Source organism: Numenius arquata, chromosome 4 (genome assembly GCF_964106895.1).
Source record: "Numenius arquata chromosome 4, bNumArq3.hap1.1, whole genome shotgun sequence".
In the NCBI taxonomy this organism is placed as follows: Eukaryota; Metazoa; Chordata; class Aves; order Charadriiformes; family Scolopacidae; genus Numenius; species Numenius arquata.
The window spans coordinates 23,583,147-23,604,464 of record NC_133579.1 but is presented as its reverse complement, the minus strand read 5'-3'; the positions used below and the strand labels follow the sequence as shown (position 1 = coordinate 23,604,464).

The 21,318-nt window shown below is 37.4% G+C and overlaps 1 protein-coding gene across 4 annotated transcripts in view; it reads right to left on the bottom strand.

The window, feature by feature from the left end:
- The window catches only part of PTPRM (protein tyrosine phosphatase receptor type M), a 481,541-nt gene that overhangs the window by 56,407 nt on the left and 403,816 nt on the right, over nucleotides 1-21,318 (bottom strand). For all 4 annotated transcript variants that reach the window (XM_074146330.1, XM_074146332.1, XM_074146329.1 and 1 more), the window contains 2 exons: nucleotides 6,927-7,014; nucleotides 720-796 (listed from right to left, as the gene is read on the bottom strand). In XM_074146330.1, the coding sequence (XP_074002431.1) occupies nucleotides 720-796; nucleotides 6,927-7,014 (165 nt within the window). The remainder of the gene's footprint in view (nucleotides 1-719; nucleotides 797-6,926; nucleotides 7,015-21,318) is intronic.

The following is a 21,318-nucleotide window of genomic DNA, read 5'->3' as shown; positions in this document are numbered from 1 at the left end:
TCTAGCACTCCATGTAAATAATAAAATTATTATCTTTGCTATCCATCGATTTCTGGCTTTAGATAGTATTGACTTTCTAATGATTTTCAATTCTACTTTTGAGTTCATTCTTTCAAGCAAAACCACCTTGTCTCTTAAAGAATTTATTCTAATGTAAAACATTAAGTTAACATGATGCAGAATGAACAAAGAAGCCACCTTCAATAATTAAACAGCCTACATATTTAATGAAATGTCTTGCTTGCATTAGAAGTACTGGTTAACAGCTGCAGAATATACTTTGAAGGCGACTTAAAAGTGCAGAGATGACAAGAGATTGCAAATCTCTGCATTAGGCATTACAGAGTTTTGTCACATTAATATGCAAACAGCTTTCTTTTAAATGTGGAATGATGCCAAGCTGTTGACAGAAAGTGAAAATAACATTTTGTTTGCCCATATAAGCACCAGCAGGCAAAGTAGCCATACAGTGTTGCTGGCAAGGTTTCAGACTAGTGGCAGTTTGAGGAAATGACTCCTTTCATTTGCTTATTGACAAAATCTTTGAGGCTTTTTTTTCCCTTCAGTGTACACCTAGTTTCCAAAGACAGTACTTTCCAACAATGTTTAGCAGCTGATACTAGCTGTGATATCTATTACAAATTATGAATAGTATGAGAATAATAAGAGCTGCTTCTTTGACTGAACATAACGTTTGTTGACTACATCAGTATACGCACATCAATATAATTTCCATTGATGTAATCGGAACTTGTTTCTCCTTCAATGGGCTGCAATCTCACTCGAGAATGATCATCTGAAATGGGATCAATGGAGAGAAAAAAAACGTAATTAAAGGCACATTCAGTAACAAAGCCTTCATCAAAACACTACGTTAAAGTCAACTAAAACATCAGTATTTGCAAGTTCATGCTTGTTTTGTTGTCCATGAAAACACTGTATCTGCATTTAATCTTCATTCCAGTAATTTATAAAGCTTTCCAAATCCCCTCTGATTTTCAGTCTGAATGTCTTAAATATTTCTAACGTGAAATCCATTGCAATTATGTTTTTTGCATTGACAGCCCCCCTCCCCTTTTGTCAATAAAATAAATAACATTAAGTTTTCAAAGGTTTAATCATTTGGAAATGCTTCTGCCGGTACTCAAAATAAGCTGAAGTCATTCTACAAGACATACTGCCACCTCACAGTTTCTGAAGGAAACGCGTTATGTTTTCAGTAAAGAAGAAAGCAAAATAAAATAATGACAAAACCAAAGCAGCCAGATAATGGCTTTGTCACTGAATTTTGCTCCACTGTGCCATCTATATCTATCCAGGAATGTGCAAATACTTTCAACTCTATTTTCCAAATTCCAATCCAAAACACCATGGCATGAATTCGTTTCTTGTCAGCTGCCTCATGTTCTTTATTATACCACAGCAGTGATTAAGAAGTGCTAGAGGCTAGATTCCCCTTCCTCCCCCAAAAAACATAAAATCTCTGTATGCTGGCAGGGCTTCTGCTTTTTTGAGACTTCATATGCTCCTCTTGATTCTCCTGCTTCAAAACCAACCAAACACAATGGCTTTTCCAGAATGGTGCACAAGTTGCTGATAAAACAACTTGAGGGGATGATCTCAAGGGTGGAAAGATGGTAAATAGCCACTTTACTGCTGCTTTGTTTACAAGTTACTCTTGCTAATTAGATACCTGTGTATTATTGGTTTTGAAGGCTGCTTGCTGGCTGAGCTAATATCACTTGCAGCTGACAATAGACCTTCATGACTTGTCATTATTTTGTTGTAAATGTAAATAAGCATTAGAGCACCGGAAACTTGCCACCCAAGCTCTAAATAGCTATTTTTTTCAACTTTAAAAATCCTAAGAGATCACAAATGAATGAAAGAACATGAAGTGGCTTAAAAATCCAACTTCACCATAGGTAGCAAAATATTTTCCCACATTATGGGGGAGGAAGGAGAGGGCAAGTGGTTCTTGAAATAACATTGTTTTAGAATTACAAGTCAAGAGATTTTCAAATGGCCGAGTAGGAAAGAAAGAAGCAATTTCTTTATTTTATCCTCTTTTATGCTCCAAGTCTCAGGGACTACAGATCTCAGAGCCTCATTTACTTCCTTAGGATTCCCTTGGGAGTGAGAAAGAGCACAGTTGTAAATCAAATATAGTAAACCAAAATGAATTAGAATTCCAGGTCTACATTCTACATAGCTCTTATTTTGCTATTTTCTTGTGATTATTTCACCCAAAAGTCTTCAAGAAGGAGTTTTTGCAAACCTGTTGGAATATTCAAATCAATTATGTTCATCAGGCCAGCCTTTTCAGCCTCCTTATTCTATTTTCCAAGACTAAAAAGTTATAGTGATGTGAGTCTCCATTACATAACCCATGCCGGTCTGACCCTACCAAGCTACGCTTATCCAAGTGTTGCTGCTATTCTCCAATAAATTAAGCTATTTATCAGTTTCTTTAGAACAGAGGTTTGGTTCACAGGTCCTTAATTCTAAAAATCCATCTTACTTAAGGAAGATACTACATTAGGAACTTTCTAAGCTCCAGACATGGTTGCTGCTTTTACAGTTTTGGAGCCTGATCCAAAGGAAGCAGACTCCAGAAGTCAAAGTTGCTTGGACTCATGGTATGTTTTCATCAACATTTTCATGATTTCCTGCATCGTTTACTTAAAAGCATGGTAACAGGTCAAGTCAGGTTAGTAAAGATCTCCACTTTTATATTACTTAGGCCAGGATTCAGTTGTCTAAACACAAGCATCTCATTCCACTTTATATACCCCGGGATATACCACCTAGCCTTCGGCTGCCACTATGAAATAACACAAGTTTCTCATGGGTTCTGTGTCATATTTGCTGGTCCTGCACAGATGTTCTAGGTCACCTGAAATGGCACTACATGGCTATGTTTAGGCTACTGATTCCTGTCTTTGATGACCTGCACACCAATGAGTTCCATATTGGGCAAACCGAGCTTAAATATCCCATTATGTAACATCTTAAAAATATAACTTCCTATTATTCTTTTAGATTGATTTATATAATTGAATAATATGCAGTGGCATCTTTTCTTTACCTTTCCTGTTATTTTTCTATTTTCTTAATTTACTCCATTCTTTCCTCACAATAATTTTTGCTTCAGATTGGGCAAAACTAGAGCATTTACTTCATAAATATATCTTCATATAAACTTTTTGCCCTGTTTTCTTATCATGTGGATGCTTTCTAGTACCGCATTCTCAGCTAAGTTTCTGGGAATGATGGAGGTAATGGACGGTTCAGTACCCATTCATTTGCAGTGGAGCTGGAGTGACTCCCTTTTTTTATTGCTTTGAAAACTCTAGTTAACTCCTTGCTGCATGGCAACACTTCTTAATTTGAAAAAATTCTTTGGTCAACAAAAAGAAATGTTACTGTGTCTATGCCTGTGCTTATGTCAAGTAGATTTTAAGACTAAGAGGTACACAAGCCATATATTCTTCCAACATGTATATTGATTCTTAAATAGCCGCCAGGTTAACTGTCTAGATTTTTAGGGTATTTTTTTCCTTTATACTTCAACTGCTCTTGACAACTTTTGTAGCTTTTAAATGCTCTCTTTTCCAGCTCATTGTTATTTTGATAGCCCTCTATTAGGAGATCAAATTTAACTTTGCACTGATCACTTAAGCTTTCAAAATGAGTTATGTTAGAATCCATTTGTCTTTGTGGAAAATGGTAATAGATAACGAATATAAGCATTTTACTCTCGCTCCCCTCACGTTACCTACAACATGTGTATGCCAGCCTGCAGACTGTGATCTCTAACAAGCCCCTTGAGTAGTTGGTTGATTAGCATGCCTAGCCAATGACCCTTCCTTGGGACGTGCCTTGCTGATTCTTTGCAAATCAAGCCTTTTATAAATGTCTCACCTAAAATCTTTAGCTGTTTTTAAAAGCTGTGATCAATATTCTCTTCTCATTTAATCAATGTTGAGTTAGCTAAAAATAAATACAGAACCCCTCCCATTCTGAAACTACCTCAAGATCTCTCCTGAGGAAAACCCAATAGATTTTACTAAAATCCACGCATAACGCTACACAATTATGGCAGAACCAGAATTTTTCTTAGGTAAAAAAAGATTCATTCAGCATTCATGCTGGTTTTAGCTCCTGCTGAGAAAACACATAGCTTTTTTGGTTCAGTAAAGAAGGAAGGTGTTTTCTGTGGGTGACTGAACTATGATCATGATTGGGCTTGTTGATACAGTGGCTCACCAGTTGTAGCCACTTTCATACAGTGGGCAGGGCATGCTTGTAGCCAATTAAATGCACAACACTTGAGTAATGTAAAGCATATTGCCATTTTGACAAGTTCCTGCAATGCTGGCTGGTTGGTGCTATTGTCTTAGTTCCCTCAGAGAACAATAATGACTACAAGCAATAATATAACAGGAGTATCTTGGGGAAAATTTAAATAAAGAGGATAAATGGAAAAAAATTACATTAAATGTTTTACAGAAAAAATATATACATTTCATTATAATCATGTACCCGTAGTCAGTGGTACCTGAACCGTCAACTTTTTAAGTCTTTAACCACAGAATAAAAGACCAATTTAGTAAAATGTTTTTCAGCTAAAGCAAATACTTTATACAACTATCTGGGACAAATTTTCAAAAGTGGCCCACTAAAATTGTACTCTCAGACTCTGAGACAAGCAATCATTTAGGCAGCAGAAAAACACATAAAATAATTAAACAGTTAACTACCCTATTTGAATACATGTATTTAACAGATGACAAACTGTGGGCAGTTTCAGCTTCTCTTAAAAGATACTGCCTTTAACTCTAATGGATTTTAATTTTAACTTGTGTTATCTGTGTTTTCACAGCCACATAAATAGGAAGTGTTATTGATAACAACTCCATCCAACTCCTTTCTCTTTGCTAAGTACTGAGGACATTAAAAGTAAATTGAGATCTAAATGATCTGAGTTATATTTGCCCTCTCAGAAAGCCTTCAGTATCACTTGTAATTGCCATTGATTTGTGTATCTAATATCTTTTACTTGTTTTCCCTTGGTTATTCATCACTTCATTACCTCAGACATATAGCACTAGCAGTCTTCTGCTTTCTTCCACTAAAGAGTGTCAAAGGCAACAGTTAACATGATGTTAAAGAGGGGACTAACAAAACTAAACCTGAGTAAAAGAGAGATCTATTGTCATAGGCTTGGACTGGAAATAAAATTTCACAAAGGAAGGATAAACATAAAACTTCTTGGTATTCTTATTTTTGCCTTCAGTATTTTTACTTAAATGATAATAGTCATCTAATGTATTGCTACATCCTCACAAAATAACAAGTTTGTTACACATTAAAGATTGCTTGGAGGGAAACAAGCAGAACCACATCTAGCTAACATATCTTCTTTTGCATATGCTTCAGCCCATCGTGATATTCCCATTTCCATACAAGACTCCATTTCCTTCTTCACTAAGTAGCATAGTATACATCCAAAATACACAGCAAGACTATCCTGTCCATTCAAAATGATGTGGCAGATAGCATCTCATGCTTAATTGCCTCTGCCTCCACAAGCATATCCTACAGGTTCTACTTCTCCTTCTGCAGCAAGTTACAGAGCTCTTTTCTTTTTGTAGACTGCCTCAGCCCAGCTGGGCCACAGTGATATAAGGGCCTATTCAAGCCATCTACTCTAAGTTAGGAGTCTCTAGACTCGTGCAAGCACTGCAGAGAGGACCTCTTGAAGTGGTGATTCAGAAGCATTCACATGGGCTCTATTTCTGAATCACTTCTCTAGAAGAGCTGTCCTCCTCTCTGTCATGTCCACGTGGTTCACTGATGAGGAAACCTAGGTAGATTTGTGCCCGGAGGAGCATGTAGATTAGGCGCCAAAGTTATGCAGTGTAAATATGCACTACATACTCCTTCCACAGGTCCTCCAAATGTTCAGCACTGTTTATTCTTCTATGCTGTCCCATGCACCTAGGGTTATACATGATTTCTAAACTCCAGTAGTATCATTAAATGATCCCTCCTTAAAGGCCATCATTTTCATGCTTACAAAACTTCTGTCATGCTGTGACTGCTGCTTATTTCTTTGCTGATACCTGCTTCAGCATTATCTGGCTGGCTGGTAGAAACACATACGTTTCATATCTTAAACTTAGATTGTGAAGGGACAATCAGAGAAGGGATCATCACCTATATACACACTGGGAACTTATCCATTAAGTGCAACACCACCAGTGTGTAAATAATAATATAATTTTACCGAAGTTGATATATTTTCTGCCCCCGTGTTCATGTGCAGCATCTCTTGCCACAACATTTTACAATCTCATAATGCCAGATTTAGGGGTCATTCACCAAAGCATGCTATCAACTCCTCAAGTTATTAGATTATTAGTATATCTAATCCTTATTAAGCTTTGTATTTTTAAGTAAAACATATAGACTCTGTTTTTTCCCTTTAGAGTCTGTCTAGCATTAAGAGGGTAAGTCAGGATAGCTGTCACTGTTATTAAGGAATACTTATGCAGCAGTATTGTTCGCTCCTATGATATCCAAAACCCAGTACCAAGGTACCAATGTAATCACAGGTACTCTCTCACTAAACCGCCAGGAGCAGTTTGGGAGCTGTTAGAGCCAAGTATTGGTTAAAGGTGTCATTCCCCATTAGCCAAACGTTGATCACAGGATGGAAGGTATACAAGTGCCTGGTTGAGAAAATGCATTTAATCTGACAGTTTTCTCAAGAAAAAAAAGAAGTAACATCTTCCCTCACTTTTATCTTCTTAATTAGTGAAGAGGAATATAAGCCTGATGTGAGCACGAGGCTGGTGGTCATTCTTATCCAGTTCTGAAGGGAAGTTAACACAGTGCACAATTATGTTGTCAACACTTACATGCAATGATATTCCCATATCTATTTTTCATTCTGTTCTCATCTTTCTTAGCTGAATCCCATGGTGCAGACTGTCCTTCAAAGAAACTCTAAAACAGGAAAGAAAGTGACATTAAGAAAAGCATGCAGCAACAGTTACCTTACGGATAAACCAAGGAGAAAGGCAAACAGTACTTGCAGGTATTGCTGTTAAAGAGTCATTTAGCCAACTCTTTCATTTAGCAAAAAGATGAGTCTCCTGTTTAAATGGTATTTATGCATAGCTCCAGATGTTATCTAAAATTATGAGATTTTGTGCAATTATTTGTGTAATAGCAAGAAGAATTATTTACATGTGAAGTGCTATTAAACCTTTCATAAAGTGGCATGCTTGCAACACTGAGTCCTTCATTTGTGCTATCCTGATTCTCTGCACAGTTCTTGTACACACACATGAAATTGAAGGAGCTTCATCATCAATGTTGGAGTTGCTCCAGTATTTGAGTGCAGAATTACACACTGTACTGACATGCTTCATTTTTGACATATCCACAAGTTTTACTTACTTCTTGGCAGACGACCTCATGGATCTAAACAAATATAAGCATTTAAAAAAGTCTGGATTCAATGAGCATGTCTTTTTTTTTAAAAAACACAATTTATGATACCAGCAAGATGATTATTTTGTCAGAGAATAAAAATAATGTGATTTTCTGAAAAATATAAACTAATATTCACCAAACTTCTGCACTGTAGTTAATAAATTTAAAGTAAATAAGTTGAAGGTGCTAAAAATATATTTTTACATTAATAAAACACACAAGCTGCCTAAAGGGCAGCAAGCAAGTTGTTATGTCCTATCTGTCCTGTGCATTCTGTGGTCTAAAAGAGCATTTCCACAATTTCTTAATTTATGCACTGTATCTGTAAATTATATAGTGTAGATGCATTTTATCATTTTGTATTGAAATATTAATCTTGTGTTAAAAACAGTTGACAAACAAACCAGTGGAATTCTATCAGGGCAATGGCCGGTCTTAACTTATGTTTTCATCTTTTTGCTAGAATGATCAGGATATTAAACCTTTTGATTCAGGAGGGACATGAAGGTACATGACTTACTTTTCTGGTAACAGAAGCCAAAAAAGGCTAAGTCCCAAACTAAACAGGGAAAGCCTCGGAAAGTTTGTATCCCTCTCACAAGACCTCAACACATTCTGAGTGGTTTAAAATAGATAATGCCCATTAAATGGACTACCATTAGTGTCCTTTGTCCTCATACTTGAAATGCATTGCTGTTCAAATCCCAACGATTTCCATTAGTAAAGAGCATAAAAGTCAAAACAAAGCCTTGATCTCTTGCTGAAGTGAATGGAACACAGGGTCATTCGGTGTATAAAATGTATTATCTTTTAGTAAGTTCACTAGAGTGCTAGTTTCCAATTTATGATATGGAAACTCCTGGGAATCATAGAATCATAGAATCATAGAATGGCTAGAGTTGGAAAGGACCTTAAAGATCATCTAGTTCCAACCCCCCTGCCATGGGCAGGGACACCTCTCACTAGAGCAGGTTGCTTAAAGCCCCATCCAGCCTGGCCTTGAACACTTCCAGGGATGGGGCATCCACAACTTCCCTGGGCAACCTGTTCCAGTGCCTCACCACCCTCACTGTAAAGAATTTCTTCCTTATATCTAATCTAAATCTCTTCTCTTCCAATTTAAAACCATTGCCCCTTGTCCTGTCACCACTCTTCCTGACAAAGAGTCCCTCTTCAGCTCTTCTGTAGGCTCCCTTCAGATATTGGAAGGCTGCTATGAGGTCTCCCCGGAGCCTTCTCTTCTCCAGGCTGAACAACCCCAGCTCTCTCAGTCTGTCTTCATAGGAGAGGTGCTCCATCCCTCTGATCATCCTCGTGGCCCTCCGCTGGATCCGTTCCAACAGGTCCATGTCCTTTCTGTGTTGAGGACTCCAAAGCTGGACACAGTACTCCAGGAGGGGTCTCACGAGCGCAGAGTAGAGGGGCAGAATCACCTCGCGAGACCTGCTGGCCACACTTCTCCTGATGCAGCCCAGGACATGGTTGGCTCTCTGGACTGCCAGTGCACACTGCCTGCTCATGTTGAGCTTCTCATCCATAAGCACTCCCAAGTCCTTCTCCTCGGGGCTGCTCTCCAGCCATTCTCCACCCAACTTGTATTTGTGCCTGGGGTTGCCACGTCCCAGGTGCAGGACCCTGCACTTGGCTTGGTTGAACTTCATGCAATTTGCACGAGCCCACCTCTCCAGCCTGTCTAGGTCCCTCTGGATGGCATCCCTTCCCTCCAGCGTGTCAACTGCGCCACCGAGCTTGGTGTCATCAGCAAACTTGCTGAGGGTGCACTCTATCCCACTGTCCATGTCACTGACAAAGATGTTAAACAGTACTGGTCCCAGTACCGACCCCTGCGGAACACCACTCGTTACTGGCCGCCACCTGGACATTGAGCCATTGATTGTAACCCTTTGGATGCGGCCATCCAGCCAGTTCCCTATCCACCGAGTGGTCCATCCATCGAATCCATGAGTTTCCAATTTTGAGACCAGGATGTCGTGCGGGACAGTGTCAAATGCTTTGCATAAGTCCAGGTAAATGACGTCAGTCGCTCTGCCCTTGTCTACCAAGTCTGTGGCAGTATTGTAAAAGGCCACCAAATTTGTCAGGCACGATTTGCCCTTGGTGAAGCCATGTTGGCTGTTTCCAATCACTTCTTTATTCTCCATGTGCCTTAGCAAGGATTTCAGGAGGATCTGCTCCATGAATAGATGGATTATTTCTAAAAAGTTTGTAAATAATAACTTAAGAAAAACAGAAGCCTTGTCAAAAGGCTTCAGTTTGTTTGTCTTTCATCTCTCCATGCTTCCTTAGAAAATTTTAAGGTTTGCAAATTGAAATGATTAAAACGGTAATGATAAAAATTATATAAGTTTCTCCTTAATCATGGTGTACCATCATTGGGTACAGCTCTAAGAAATCCATATTCCTGTCAGGATAGAGAAGTGGGTCCCTGAAAATTCTTAAATGATTTACAGCTTTCTGGCTGTTTGCCAAAAAGGCGCCAATCATTATCTGATTATATATCTGCCAACAGCACCCAAAGCAAGCAAGCCCTCCCACTCCAGAGCACTCTCAACTCAGGCTGCGTGGAAAATACTTTTGTAGTAAGCCAGACTGAACGGTAAAAGGAATTGCTCTCCATGGGCAAAGACCTCAATATGTCTCAATTTCTTGCAAAATTCACACTTACTCTGAGACAATACTGGATGATGAACAATTAAACGTAGTTAAAGGCAAAATAGAGATGGAAATGTTCAGCAACAAAGCTCCAAAGGCAGAACAAACTAATCATTCATCCATCCATTCTAAAACTTGACCTGGTATCTTCCTCAGGGTTTTCTGTTTCAGGCAGCCAGAGACACTACTACTCCTTTTCTTACAGTCCTCCTTCTAGAGACTAGTTCACAGCATTGATCCATAAGACATTACCCAGCAAGTGGTTTTGGGTCTAATTCACTAAGCATTACATGTGCTGCTACAGAGAAAGAGTCCTGCTGATACAGCTTCCAAGCCTATACCTTGAAATATGGAGAACCCAAATATATTCGTAGGGACTTCTCGCTTCTCCCTGTCCCACTAATGAACTTTTACAAAATTGCTTTAAACCAATCGATTAAAGTAAATCTCTGGAGCCAAGTGGGAAAGATTTGCACAGTATTGAATTCAGGGAAGATATACAATAGGCAATGTACTTGTTTGGGCAGCTTGTCTGCTTCTCATCTGCTAATGTACGGGTTCAATTTCTCCTACCTGTTTGGGGCTTCTGAAAACAATGATAAGCTTAAAGAGCCTTACTGATAAAATATATCCTAATAATATATCTCCACATAGATAATTCTAGTCTTTACAGTACATATATATCAAACCTCTCACAATAACAAAAACCAGGAGACAGATTTACATTTCCAGCTGCTGCATATTGACTTCACTTTATTAAAAATGTATTATAGAAAAAGGACTCTGTATATATATTTTCCTTTTGTTTTTTTTATCAATAAATTAGTGAATGAAAAACCTATCACATAGGGAAAACAGACGTAATTTATGTAGATCCATTTTTCTATTTAATTCACTTTGGGATACACACAGCTATTTCAATAAGAAGTGTACAGAAAAGATAATTTGAAGGAAGAGGTATTACAGTGCAAAAGCATAAAAAGAAACAGTTATTGTAAAAGACAGCTGGAGTGTCATTTCCTAAATTCCCCGTGTGCTGCCATTACACTAACCGCAACAGAACGATAATCCACAATGAATTATAAAGGAGAAATCCCATTTGTCCCACAAGTAAAGAACAGAGCAGATACCTCGTAACAGATGATCTGTCAAGATCCTTCCTTACTTGTAAGAAATATATGTTTCATTACAGAAATTTTTTTAATGTCTTTCCTGACATATCACTCTCCAGGGAGGCTGCTGCACAGCAGCCCACACAGTATCTTAGTGGCTATTCATTCTAATTCATCCTTTAAAGTTCCTTAAAAATGTGGACTATTAGGAAGAAATACGACCCCAAACAGCTTCGTTCCACCAAATGTCTGGCAAGGGCAATGGAGAACCAAAAATGAGTGTAGGACATTTTTCAAATAATTTAAAGTAAGTATTTCTTTAACTCAAATCACACAAAACGTTGGCTACCCAGCCTCCGTGATCTACTTGAAAAATGAAACACTTTTCAAGCCAGCTGTTGTTACAGCAGACATTTCAGTATGCAATGTCAGCTGTCATTCTGTTATTAGAAAATATTTCAATAATCAGGATAAAACAGCTTCTGAAAAACCCTGAATTATACAGAACTGGCATATATGCAACATGGGAAGTGGGCAGTGATGCAGCAGCAGGTTCATCTTAGGATGAATGTGAAGCTTTTGCTTGCTTTAACTCAATGCTGCACTGGTTTCCATTAAAAATTAAATATTTGCCAAGGGCTAATTCACTGTGACCCTCAGACTAGAAAATAACTGCAATATCTCAAATGAGAGGGGGAGATAATCATTGCAAATACAGATTTTTTTAAATTATTCCCTTTCCTCATTTAAAATTCATAAGGCCAGAAAATATTGGAAGGGATCTATATAAAAGTACAGTTTGAAGAGGCTGGTATGTGGACACTAGCGTGAGATCTTCAGTATATTAATTTGTAGCTCTGTTGAATGTCATTTTTGGCAACACACTTTCCATCCCAGATTTTCCTGCTTCCAATTAAGGACAGTAAAAATAATGCATCTTTGTAAGCACTTTAAGATCTACAAATGTAAAGTGTAGAGTAGAATTACTATATTTATTATAAAACCAAAGCAAGTAGCAACTTTTTAAAAAAACACTTTATAGTTGCTAGGTGACAACAGTGTAGTCTCCTACAATGTCATTTACAAAATGCAAGCTCTTACTAGCAAAGAAATGAGAAGGACATCATAAATCTTGTTCTGACTACTTAATAAGCAAGAATATTATTCAGAGGTACAAATAAATGCATATTCCACTGTATAACGATCTTAAGTTTGATCTGTGGATTTGTTTTTAAATATATGACTCCTTATTATGTCTGATCTTCCCAACTGACCCTAAGTTTGTCTGCTGATAACATCCATTTTTCCATTGCTATTTCTAGATAACCACATTAAGATGTACTTTAGCAAAATGAGTAATCTGACCTACTCAGTTATAAATGCCTCTGGGGTTGTTTTTAAGCTACCTACAGAGAGTTATGCACACTGTCTACTTTAGGTCAGACCAGACAACTAATGGTGGCCCTAATGAAGGTCTTTGTCTAAACTCAATTAGCTATAGAAAAAACTTACTTTTCTACCATAGGTCCTTTGAGTTGCAGCTAAGTTAGATTTCTAAAGTGCCCTGAACTGGATAGTGAAGAAATATCACTAGTTTTACCTTTACTACTTCTGTGTTGACTTTATATGTGCAGATTACAGACAGGAAAAAATGCATCCATTAAATTCTGAGTTAAGATCCTAGTGTTACATTAGACTGTTCTTAGTATTTACAAACCCCAGTAAATATACATTTTATTTTAAGCAATATATTTTAAGGACAAGGACCTTCTGGCTCATTTAATGAACAGTGCAAGATTGATGAGTACAGTAAATCTGTCAGTCCATTGGTTTTTCAGTATTCAGAATCTGCAAAATATATGGCATGTGAGGATGTTCTGTTACTTAACAACATTAATATTTTTTTAACAGAAAATTGACATAATCACACGCAGTTTGTTGATAACTGAGTATTTAGATTGTTAAGGAATTAAGAAGGAAGAGTCATTGATAGTTATGTTAAAGAAATCTGCAGAGAGGTCCAAGCTATGAAACAACATTTTTAATCTTCTAGGCACTTTGAGGAAAGATTTTATCATTGAAAATGCATCACCAATACACAGTGCACAAACTCATACAGCAAGTAATAGATCACCTCAAGAAAGCAGTGGCAAAAGATTTCACAGATGGCAATCCCCTGTATGCAAGCAGCTCTTCATACTTCAATCATTGCTTTGGTCACTGAAAGCATTTGTGGATGACAGCGTGCCACTAGAGAATATATTCACCATCAGCTTGTTCTTCTCTGTCAGCTTCAATCACTGAGAATTATGTCCAGTTTTCAAATAATGGAATTTAAAAAACCATTTTACTACGTCTGCCCTTGAAAACTGTCTGTTGCAAAAGCCAATGTGAAAATCTATCTAATCAATGTAAACTGCCTTCAGCAGTAATAAAGCACTTACCAGTGTGTTACTAAAACCTAGGTCTGAACACAGAAGGGAAAAAAACAATAAAGACTGTTGCAGATAGAAAATATTGATGTTGTCGCCAAAACTCCCTTGTTTTGTTTGGATTTTTTTTTTTGGAAAAATTAGGCTGATAGTTTGCTTAAGATTTTCTGAGTGTGAGATAAAAGGTGCAGATCAGTCTTAAAGTCTGACATACAGCAACTCTCTAATATTGTTCCTGGTGCTCCTTTATGTAGTTGTGCCTCCATGAACTGATGTAAAAAAAACCAAAAAACCAAACATCCATTCATAAAGGCTTGCATAGCCACAGGTAGGAAACAGTCTTTTCCTTCTCAGGCACATTTAGGCTAGTCTACATTGCCCACGAGAAGAAGAGTAGGAAAGCAAAGTTCTTCTGGTCTTTTGAGACACTAAACATCATAGCCACTGCCTACATTAAGTGTTGAAATGGAAGGGTAACAGCCACCTCCTCTGCTGACTAACTGCAGCATGATTTACCAATTGGATTTAAAAAAAAGGCCTACAACAACGTGGTAAGACAAAATCTGGTACTAATTCTGTCATTGTATTGGTGTGCTCATTTATCAGTGGCAAGATGCTTTCAATTACTGTATTTTCTAATACATTTGTGTTTTTAAAGTCATGGGCTTTGGTACTCCCTGGAGAACTGGCCAGTCTAGTCAAGCTGTAGCTGCATAATGAAAACCTATTGAAATGACTGAACTGCTTTGGTGTGGTATCTTTAATGACATGGATGCTTGTAGCAGTTAGTATGAGGTAGCTCTAGTTAATAGCGTTAGCACATGCACATGAAATTCAGTTAACACTACAGGTTAAGAGAGTAGCTCAGTTATACGAATAGAACAGTAACTTAATCGAAAGTGACTTGTCAGTCACTGTGAAAGTTGTGAAGGTGTTGAACACCTTCAGGAATAACAGATTTTAAGCGTTAGCCATGGTGAAAGCAAGTTTTTAGGCATCAAATGCATTTGAACAAGATAATCAAGAATTAGGTATTATTTTCTGCACATTGCTATGTGACAGTCTCCTGGATTGCTCGGGGAGAGGACCCAGAGGACAAGGGAGGAGGCCCCTGAGAGACACTGTAAGAGAAGACATGGTGTGCCTGGAATCACCATGCAGACCCACCTGACTTCTCTCCTGGAGTGTGTCCTCTCTTTCTCCTGAAGAACAGGGAAGTCGTGCAATTTGAAAAACTGGCTATATCTGTGACTGAAAGATTTTGGTAGCCAAGTACATTTAGTCTCCAATGACCAACTGGCATTTGGTCTTAAACCATGGCCATACTGCAAAAGAGTGTCTCATGGAGTACTTCTACAGTAACTAACAGAGAATTACTTTCTGTATATTTTTTAAAACAACCTATTTATGAGATCTGTTGATGACATTTCTTGGTGTCTAACACGGCCACACCTGAAATGCACTTGTAAGATTCAAGAGCAGGAAGAGAAATCTGCAGAGTGGTCTAAAAATTTGTTAGATAACCTAGTTTCTACAGGCTTTCAGAGCCATTTCCATTTTACCTACTTAAGTTTTAAAACCTCTATTACTTTAATTCCTTTAAAATTCTTTAAGACTTCCGTATAAGGGAAGATTTTAGAAATACGGTGAAATGTGAATTAATAAGAAAACTGCAATAGGACTTACAATTAAAATTCTAATTTAGAAACTTATTCCCTGGCATACTAGATAGCAATAACTTAACCTCATTAATCTTCCTGATTTATCTCCAGCAGAAAAATATAGTATGTTGATGGGATTTTATGATTTTTTTTTTATAGGAAGGACCCTCTGGGTACAATATGCACACTTGCATTGTAACTAATGTGCAGGATATATTATTTTTAACTTGTGTGTGAAAAAAATTAAAGTTGGTCTCAAGCAGTGCTTATTTCCTCTCATGAAAATAGATTTCCTGCTTTTGGAGGATTTAACGAATAGTTTTCATGTAAAGCATATGGGATTTTCATATCTCCCTATTCCTCACCCACTTTTTTTAACACAATACATAATTAAATTTTTGTTCACAACTATTATACCTCATACATTCTCAAGAAGGCAGTGAACTTGAGCAACACTCATGACTGTAAGGTCTGAAAATACAAAGTGAATGAACACAGGCTACGCTGAATACCAAATACTTCTGTGCTTTGATAGGAAATCTCTTTCAGGGAAATAAAGACAGACATTGATCACCACATAGGCACTATGCATCCTTTCATGAACAAAATTATCCACTTCATTATTCAGTAACTCTACTATCTCCTTGCTTCCAAAGGATGTAATTACATGTGTTAATTGCACACTACACAAGCAAAAGACACATAGTCGTTTACTTCTTAATGAGAATTCCTACTTACCAAGACACAGGTATTTACACAAAAAGGGCAGGACTCAAGGTTACATACAGTGCACTGAATGTGTGAATAAAGGTTTTAAGATAAATTCTAAGTTAACTTTTTTATAGCATCTTCAGAAGGGTAACGTAAACACCTCAAAAGACTTGGACAGAAGGAAAATACTCAGCCTGATCACTATGACAGGGTTTGAATAAGGCCAAAAAGGACAGTTATCTTAAGATATTGCATGAAGGTAGAGACATCAACTCTGAGCTAACGCAGGTATCCAAGGTACCATTACATCTAAGTACAACTTAATTCAAGGGAGTTAACAATACTAATAATAATAAAAATAAAAACAGCAATAATAATAATAATTATTGTTGTTGTTATAATTATTATTGATGATGATGACATTGCGCCTCTTTTGCTGCATCTTTGAAAACTTATCTCACTCCTGTATTAGAGGATAAGGTATCTGAAGTAGCTATTGGCTGCCAAATTATCAAAAAATCACTCATTTTTCCAATGTCACAGTGCTAAATTCCAGTGTTGTTTTGTTGCAGTTGTTTTACAAGTAGCCACAGTGACAGATGCCTAGAACTTCCAGACTGAGCAAGCTGCGATATTGCTGTTAATGGTGCCAAAACGGCTTTTGATTTTTTGCATCACAGAACTGCTCTATTTGCTAAGACTCCTTGAGGCTTCCTGTTGAATAAGCTTTGCAGAAGAAAGGAAATTACATACTACCAGTGGTTTCCTCCAACTCATCTTTACTCCTTGGCTGCAACTCGGCTTCTCATTTCCTTTCTCTCTGTTTGGAGTCACTAAAATTTACATAAGGATATCTGTATGCCTGTGCATTGCTACTCTATTAGAATTTGGAAAACTGTGGGTTTGCCTCTTTGGGTTTTTTTGTTCCCAATTTTTAATCAAGAAACTCTTTTCAAGTGCCTTTCTGCCAAGCAAAACATTCCTTCCACAATACTACTTAGAACTCAGATTTTTTGCATCACTCCTAGACTTTCTCTGTTGAACTCGGAATGTTAGCAGGCAGGTGGATTCTATAGAGTGTTTTTAGGTACCCTAGAGCTTTAAGAATACTATTTTGGATCTTTTTGTGCATTTTAAATTTTAATTCAGAAAACGAATAGAAGATTTAAATATTTCTTCTGAGTCTAGTCAATTTTTCCTCCAAAAGGTTAGCACTATGATACTTGATTTACTTTGCAAATAATAAAAGCTTGCCCTGGGGAATGGTTTCAAAGAGCTAATGAAATGTTATTAAAGCAGGGCATAAAGATACAATGTGCTATGAAAAAAATAGGCAAGAACTATTAAAACAAGTTAAACTAAAACAAAACAAGCAAAACTAAAAACAAGTTTTTTCTTCCTGTAGTAAAGAGTTTGCAATTAGTTTAAAATAAGAAAGAAAAAAAAAGGAAAAAAAAAGGAAAAAGAAGAAAAAAGAAATGAAAATGAAAGTTAAAAATAAAGAGAAAGAAAGGAGAGAGAGGGGAGAAGAAAAGACATGGACAATTTTTCAGTCATCTGAAGAAAAACAACAGTGTGCATTTAACTGAAGTAGTAAACTTTCCATTGTAGTCATTATAATTTTCTGTTCATTCATGTTTTATGTAGTGATTGATGAGAGCTACTCCACTCATTGCCTACATATGCTATGTAATGCACCAAACAAGGCTTAAGGATTCCAAGAAACTCTCTCTGAAGTAAGTGGAAAATACTTTTCATGGCAAAATACTTACTTTCCGTGACTTGATTGACACTATAGGCCAGGACACTACTCTTTGAGCAACTACATTATTTGAAGAAGCACTATTTATTAAATAACTGTGCACTTCTGTCATCTGCTTGCTGAAGATTATTTCTAATAAAAGGTGACCAACATTGAACTGGTGGACACAGGCTGATAAGAAAGGTGACTTCTGACACATTTCTAGCTAATCCAGTAATATTTTTGCCTGATTTTATCTGAATAAATCATTCTAATTGAGACAGTGTGCTGAACTCAGAATTCACAAGAACTGCCTGACTCTTTAAATTATCAGCTGACCCAAGCATAGAAAACCTGATAACATCTTCAAATCCCTCATAAAGACAAGCTGTTTCTGATTTAGAACCACACAATTTGGAAAAACCTTGAATGTAATGAAATTCCCTGAAGCAACAGAAAACAGCATGGGGAGAAACGAAACAAAAGCAAACAAATGTTGAATTTGAAAAGTGAACAAAACCCCTCCTATCTTCATCCAAGTTGTAATGTACACACAGCTGATCTAACCTTTCAGAAGTGATAAAGCACCCCTCAGATTTTGCTCACTAAGTGAGTCCCAAGGGCTTTTGTGAGTGCATCTAGGCTGCTCTAGTTAATATAGTTTGGATAGAAGATAAGAAAGAAACAAAGCTCACATAATAAGATTTTAATTCTGCTACAGGCCGACACTGACATCATATTAAACTACAAGATAAAAGCCAGAGTATGCTGGCGTGCACAGACAGAACACAAATATTTTGCACACTGTTGTTTTTCCCAGTGGATAAGAGTGCTTGTCAAGGAAAGTAAGAGTAGTAGGGTAGGCTAAAATAGATAAGGGTCTACTCGCAGTGCCCTTTCAAAAAAAAGGATAGCACTTCATTGTGCTGGTTCATTAAATTTTTTGATCTTCACAGGAAACTTTGGTGCCTTGATGTCTGCTTTGCTTGTTTGCAAATACACTATTTGCTAGCTTATATAAAGACAATTATTCATTCCTTGAGGCTTGACTTTTAGCCCAGCATTTTCCCTGTTCTAAAGAAAAAGACCTCCTTCTATCTAAAGCTATGTGTCTACTTCCCACTTTTCCTGGCTGGCGTCCAGTCCCTGTGCCTATCATTTGCTACACTGCTCTGCTCGGGACGAGCAGTAATGGGTCACAGTAGAGTCACTGCGATGGAAGCTCCCGCTACTTCACTATTGAAAACTCCTGGCTCCAGCTCTTTAATGTCTCCTATTCCCAGACATCCCTCTGCAGGCCCTCACTCTGTGATTGCTCCCTGACAATCATTTTCCCTTTGGACAACTACATGCTTACTGGAAAGGAGTGGGTGGGTAAAAACTTTGAAAAAAATGCTGTTGGTCTTGGACGATTCCATGCCTCTCTGAGAAACTACTGGAAGAATGATACAGAGTATTTAACACCATATAAAGATAATCAGCATTAAAATAGTAGCGGCAGTAATGGGATTGACAATGATGACAAGTGTTGCTGTCAATTGTTAACCTAATCATTTTTAGCATGCTCACTGCATTCTGACAGACAGCAGCGCTTCAATACAGCCCCAAGACTACTTGTTAGAATGAAGAGTGTCTGGTTAGGCACACTAATGAATAGCAGCAGCCCACCAAACTAAATTGTCCTATTTTGATGTTTGAAATGTATATACAGCACTTTCTAACTCCAAGAGAGGTATCCCTGCAGCAATTTATCAACCAGCCTTAAAACCAGACAGTTTATTCAAATATATAATACATGAGATGACAGGCTACTCAAATGACCCAGACTCAGCTAATGGATAATGTGAAAGGAAGTATTCTGAGTTAACAATGAGGGAGAGGCAAAAGACGTTGCTGTCCCTAAAGACTGTCACTTGAGGACCACTTCTGCCATCATTAAGCTAACATCAGATACAGAGTACTAGTATTTTGTCAATGGAAAATTACAAACATACCATACACAAGTGACAGTTTCACCACGGCATGTATCCACAGAAGTGTATTGACGGACATTTGGATTGTCCAACTCTATTTCCATGTAATCAGCCAATATATTCCTGATGCCTGAGAAAGAAGCTTTCAAAGAGCTTTGAGAAGTCTTCTAAACCTGTATTGACCTTGTGCAATACAATGGAGATCTCTGAATGTCCCAGTACAAATGTCTCTTCTTCCTTCTTATTTATCACTCACACAGCATACATTCAGAGAATATACTCTGTAAGTAAAATAAGTATTGGACTAACTAACAGAAAAAAGCAGCCTCCAGGAAAGAAGATGGAGATGGCAAGTTGAGTGCCATCCGTTACTTACTGGGCAGATGTGCAACAAGGATGTCTCTCTCTAGTTTGGTAGTGTTTTACACTTGCTATGTACAAGTAGGAGCACAGTATAGCAAACTAACAAACCAAATGTAATATTCATAGAAAGCAGACACACACCCCCCCCCCCCCCAAAAAAAAAAAAGGGAAGAAAAGTGCAATTGTTTGACAAGGTTTGACAAGACAGTCTTTTTTCCAAAGGACAATATGGTGAGGACATGAAGGTGAGTTGTTTATGGAGTACGGGAGCTAATGGAAAATTTTCAAAGTCCACGTAACACAACTGGGTTATGAAATAAGAAATTTAAACAAATAAAGGGTTAGTCATGGAGAAAAAACAGCAAAATATTGTTTACATTCATAGCTTTAAGAATAGAAAAGGAATAACCATAGTTCTGCACTTGGATCACACCCATGACATTATTCTGTGGATTTTTTTCTGATGTGCAGGACCCTTGCAAACATGTCACCTAGCTACTCTTTTGTTCAGATTCTGATCTTGCTGAGTAACAAAACAATTCTTCAGTAATGAAGATTGAGGTTTAATGACTTGATGTATAATTTTGTTTTTTGCAATCTGCTTCTTCATTTTCTCTTTTGCATAAACTGAGGAAAATACAGCAATTTATCAGCTCTCCGTAGACATTGCAAGATTTATATACATTGCAGCTCTACATTTTTATTCTACATTTCCTTTCATTAGAACACTGCACTCAAGCTAGATTAATTGAGGCAAGCCAACATTATAAAAGCTCCGTTGAATAGCAGCAGATGCCTTTATTCTCTGCATTCCTCCATAAAACAAAACTTTTAAAAATTTGAGTCTCTATATAAATATTTCCCTTACAAGACAATACAAAGATTCCAGGCATCTGTCTCTCATTAAGCCAATTACTAGTTGCTTAAAATAATCCAATAAAGTCTGTATTTATCAGATTTCTTATTAATAAAAGTATTGTTAGACTCTATACGCCAAATTCAGCCAAGGAAACCAGCGTAAACAATGAAGAGTGAGCTATACGGACAAGAGAGACCTGGCACTGAAGCGTTCCAGTCCCAACACTTGATGGAAGTTCCAACTTTGAGACAAACACCCACTTAAACAAGAGGGGAAGACTTACTCTT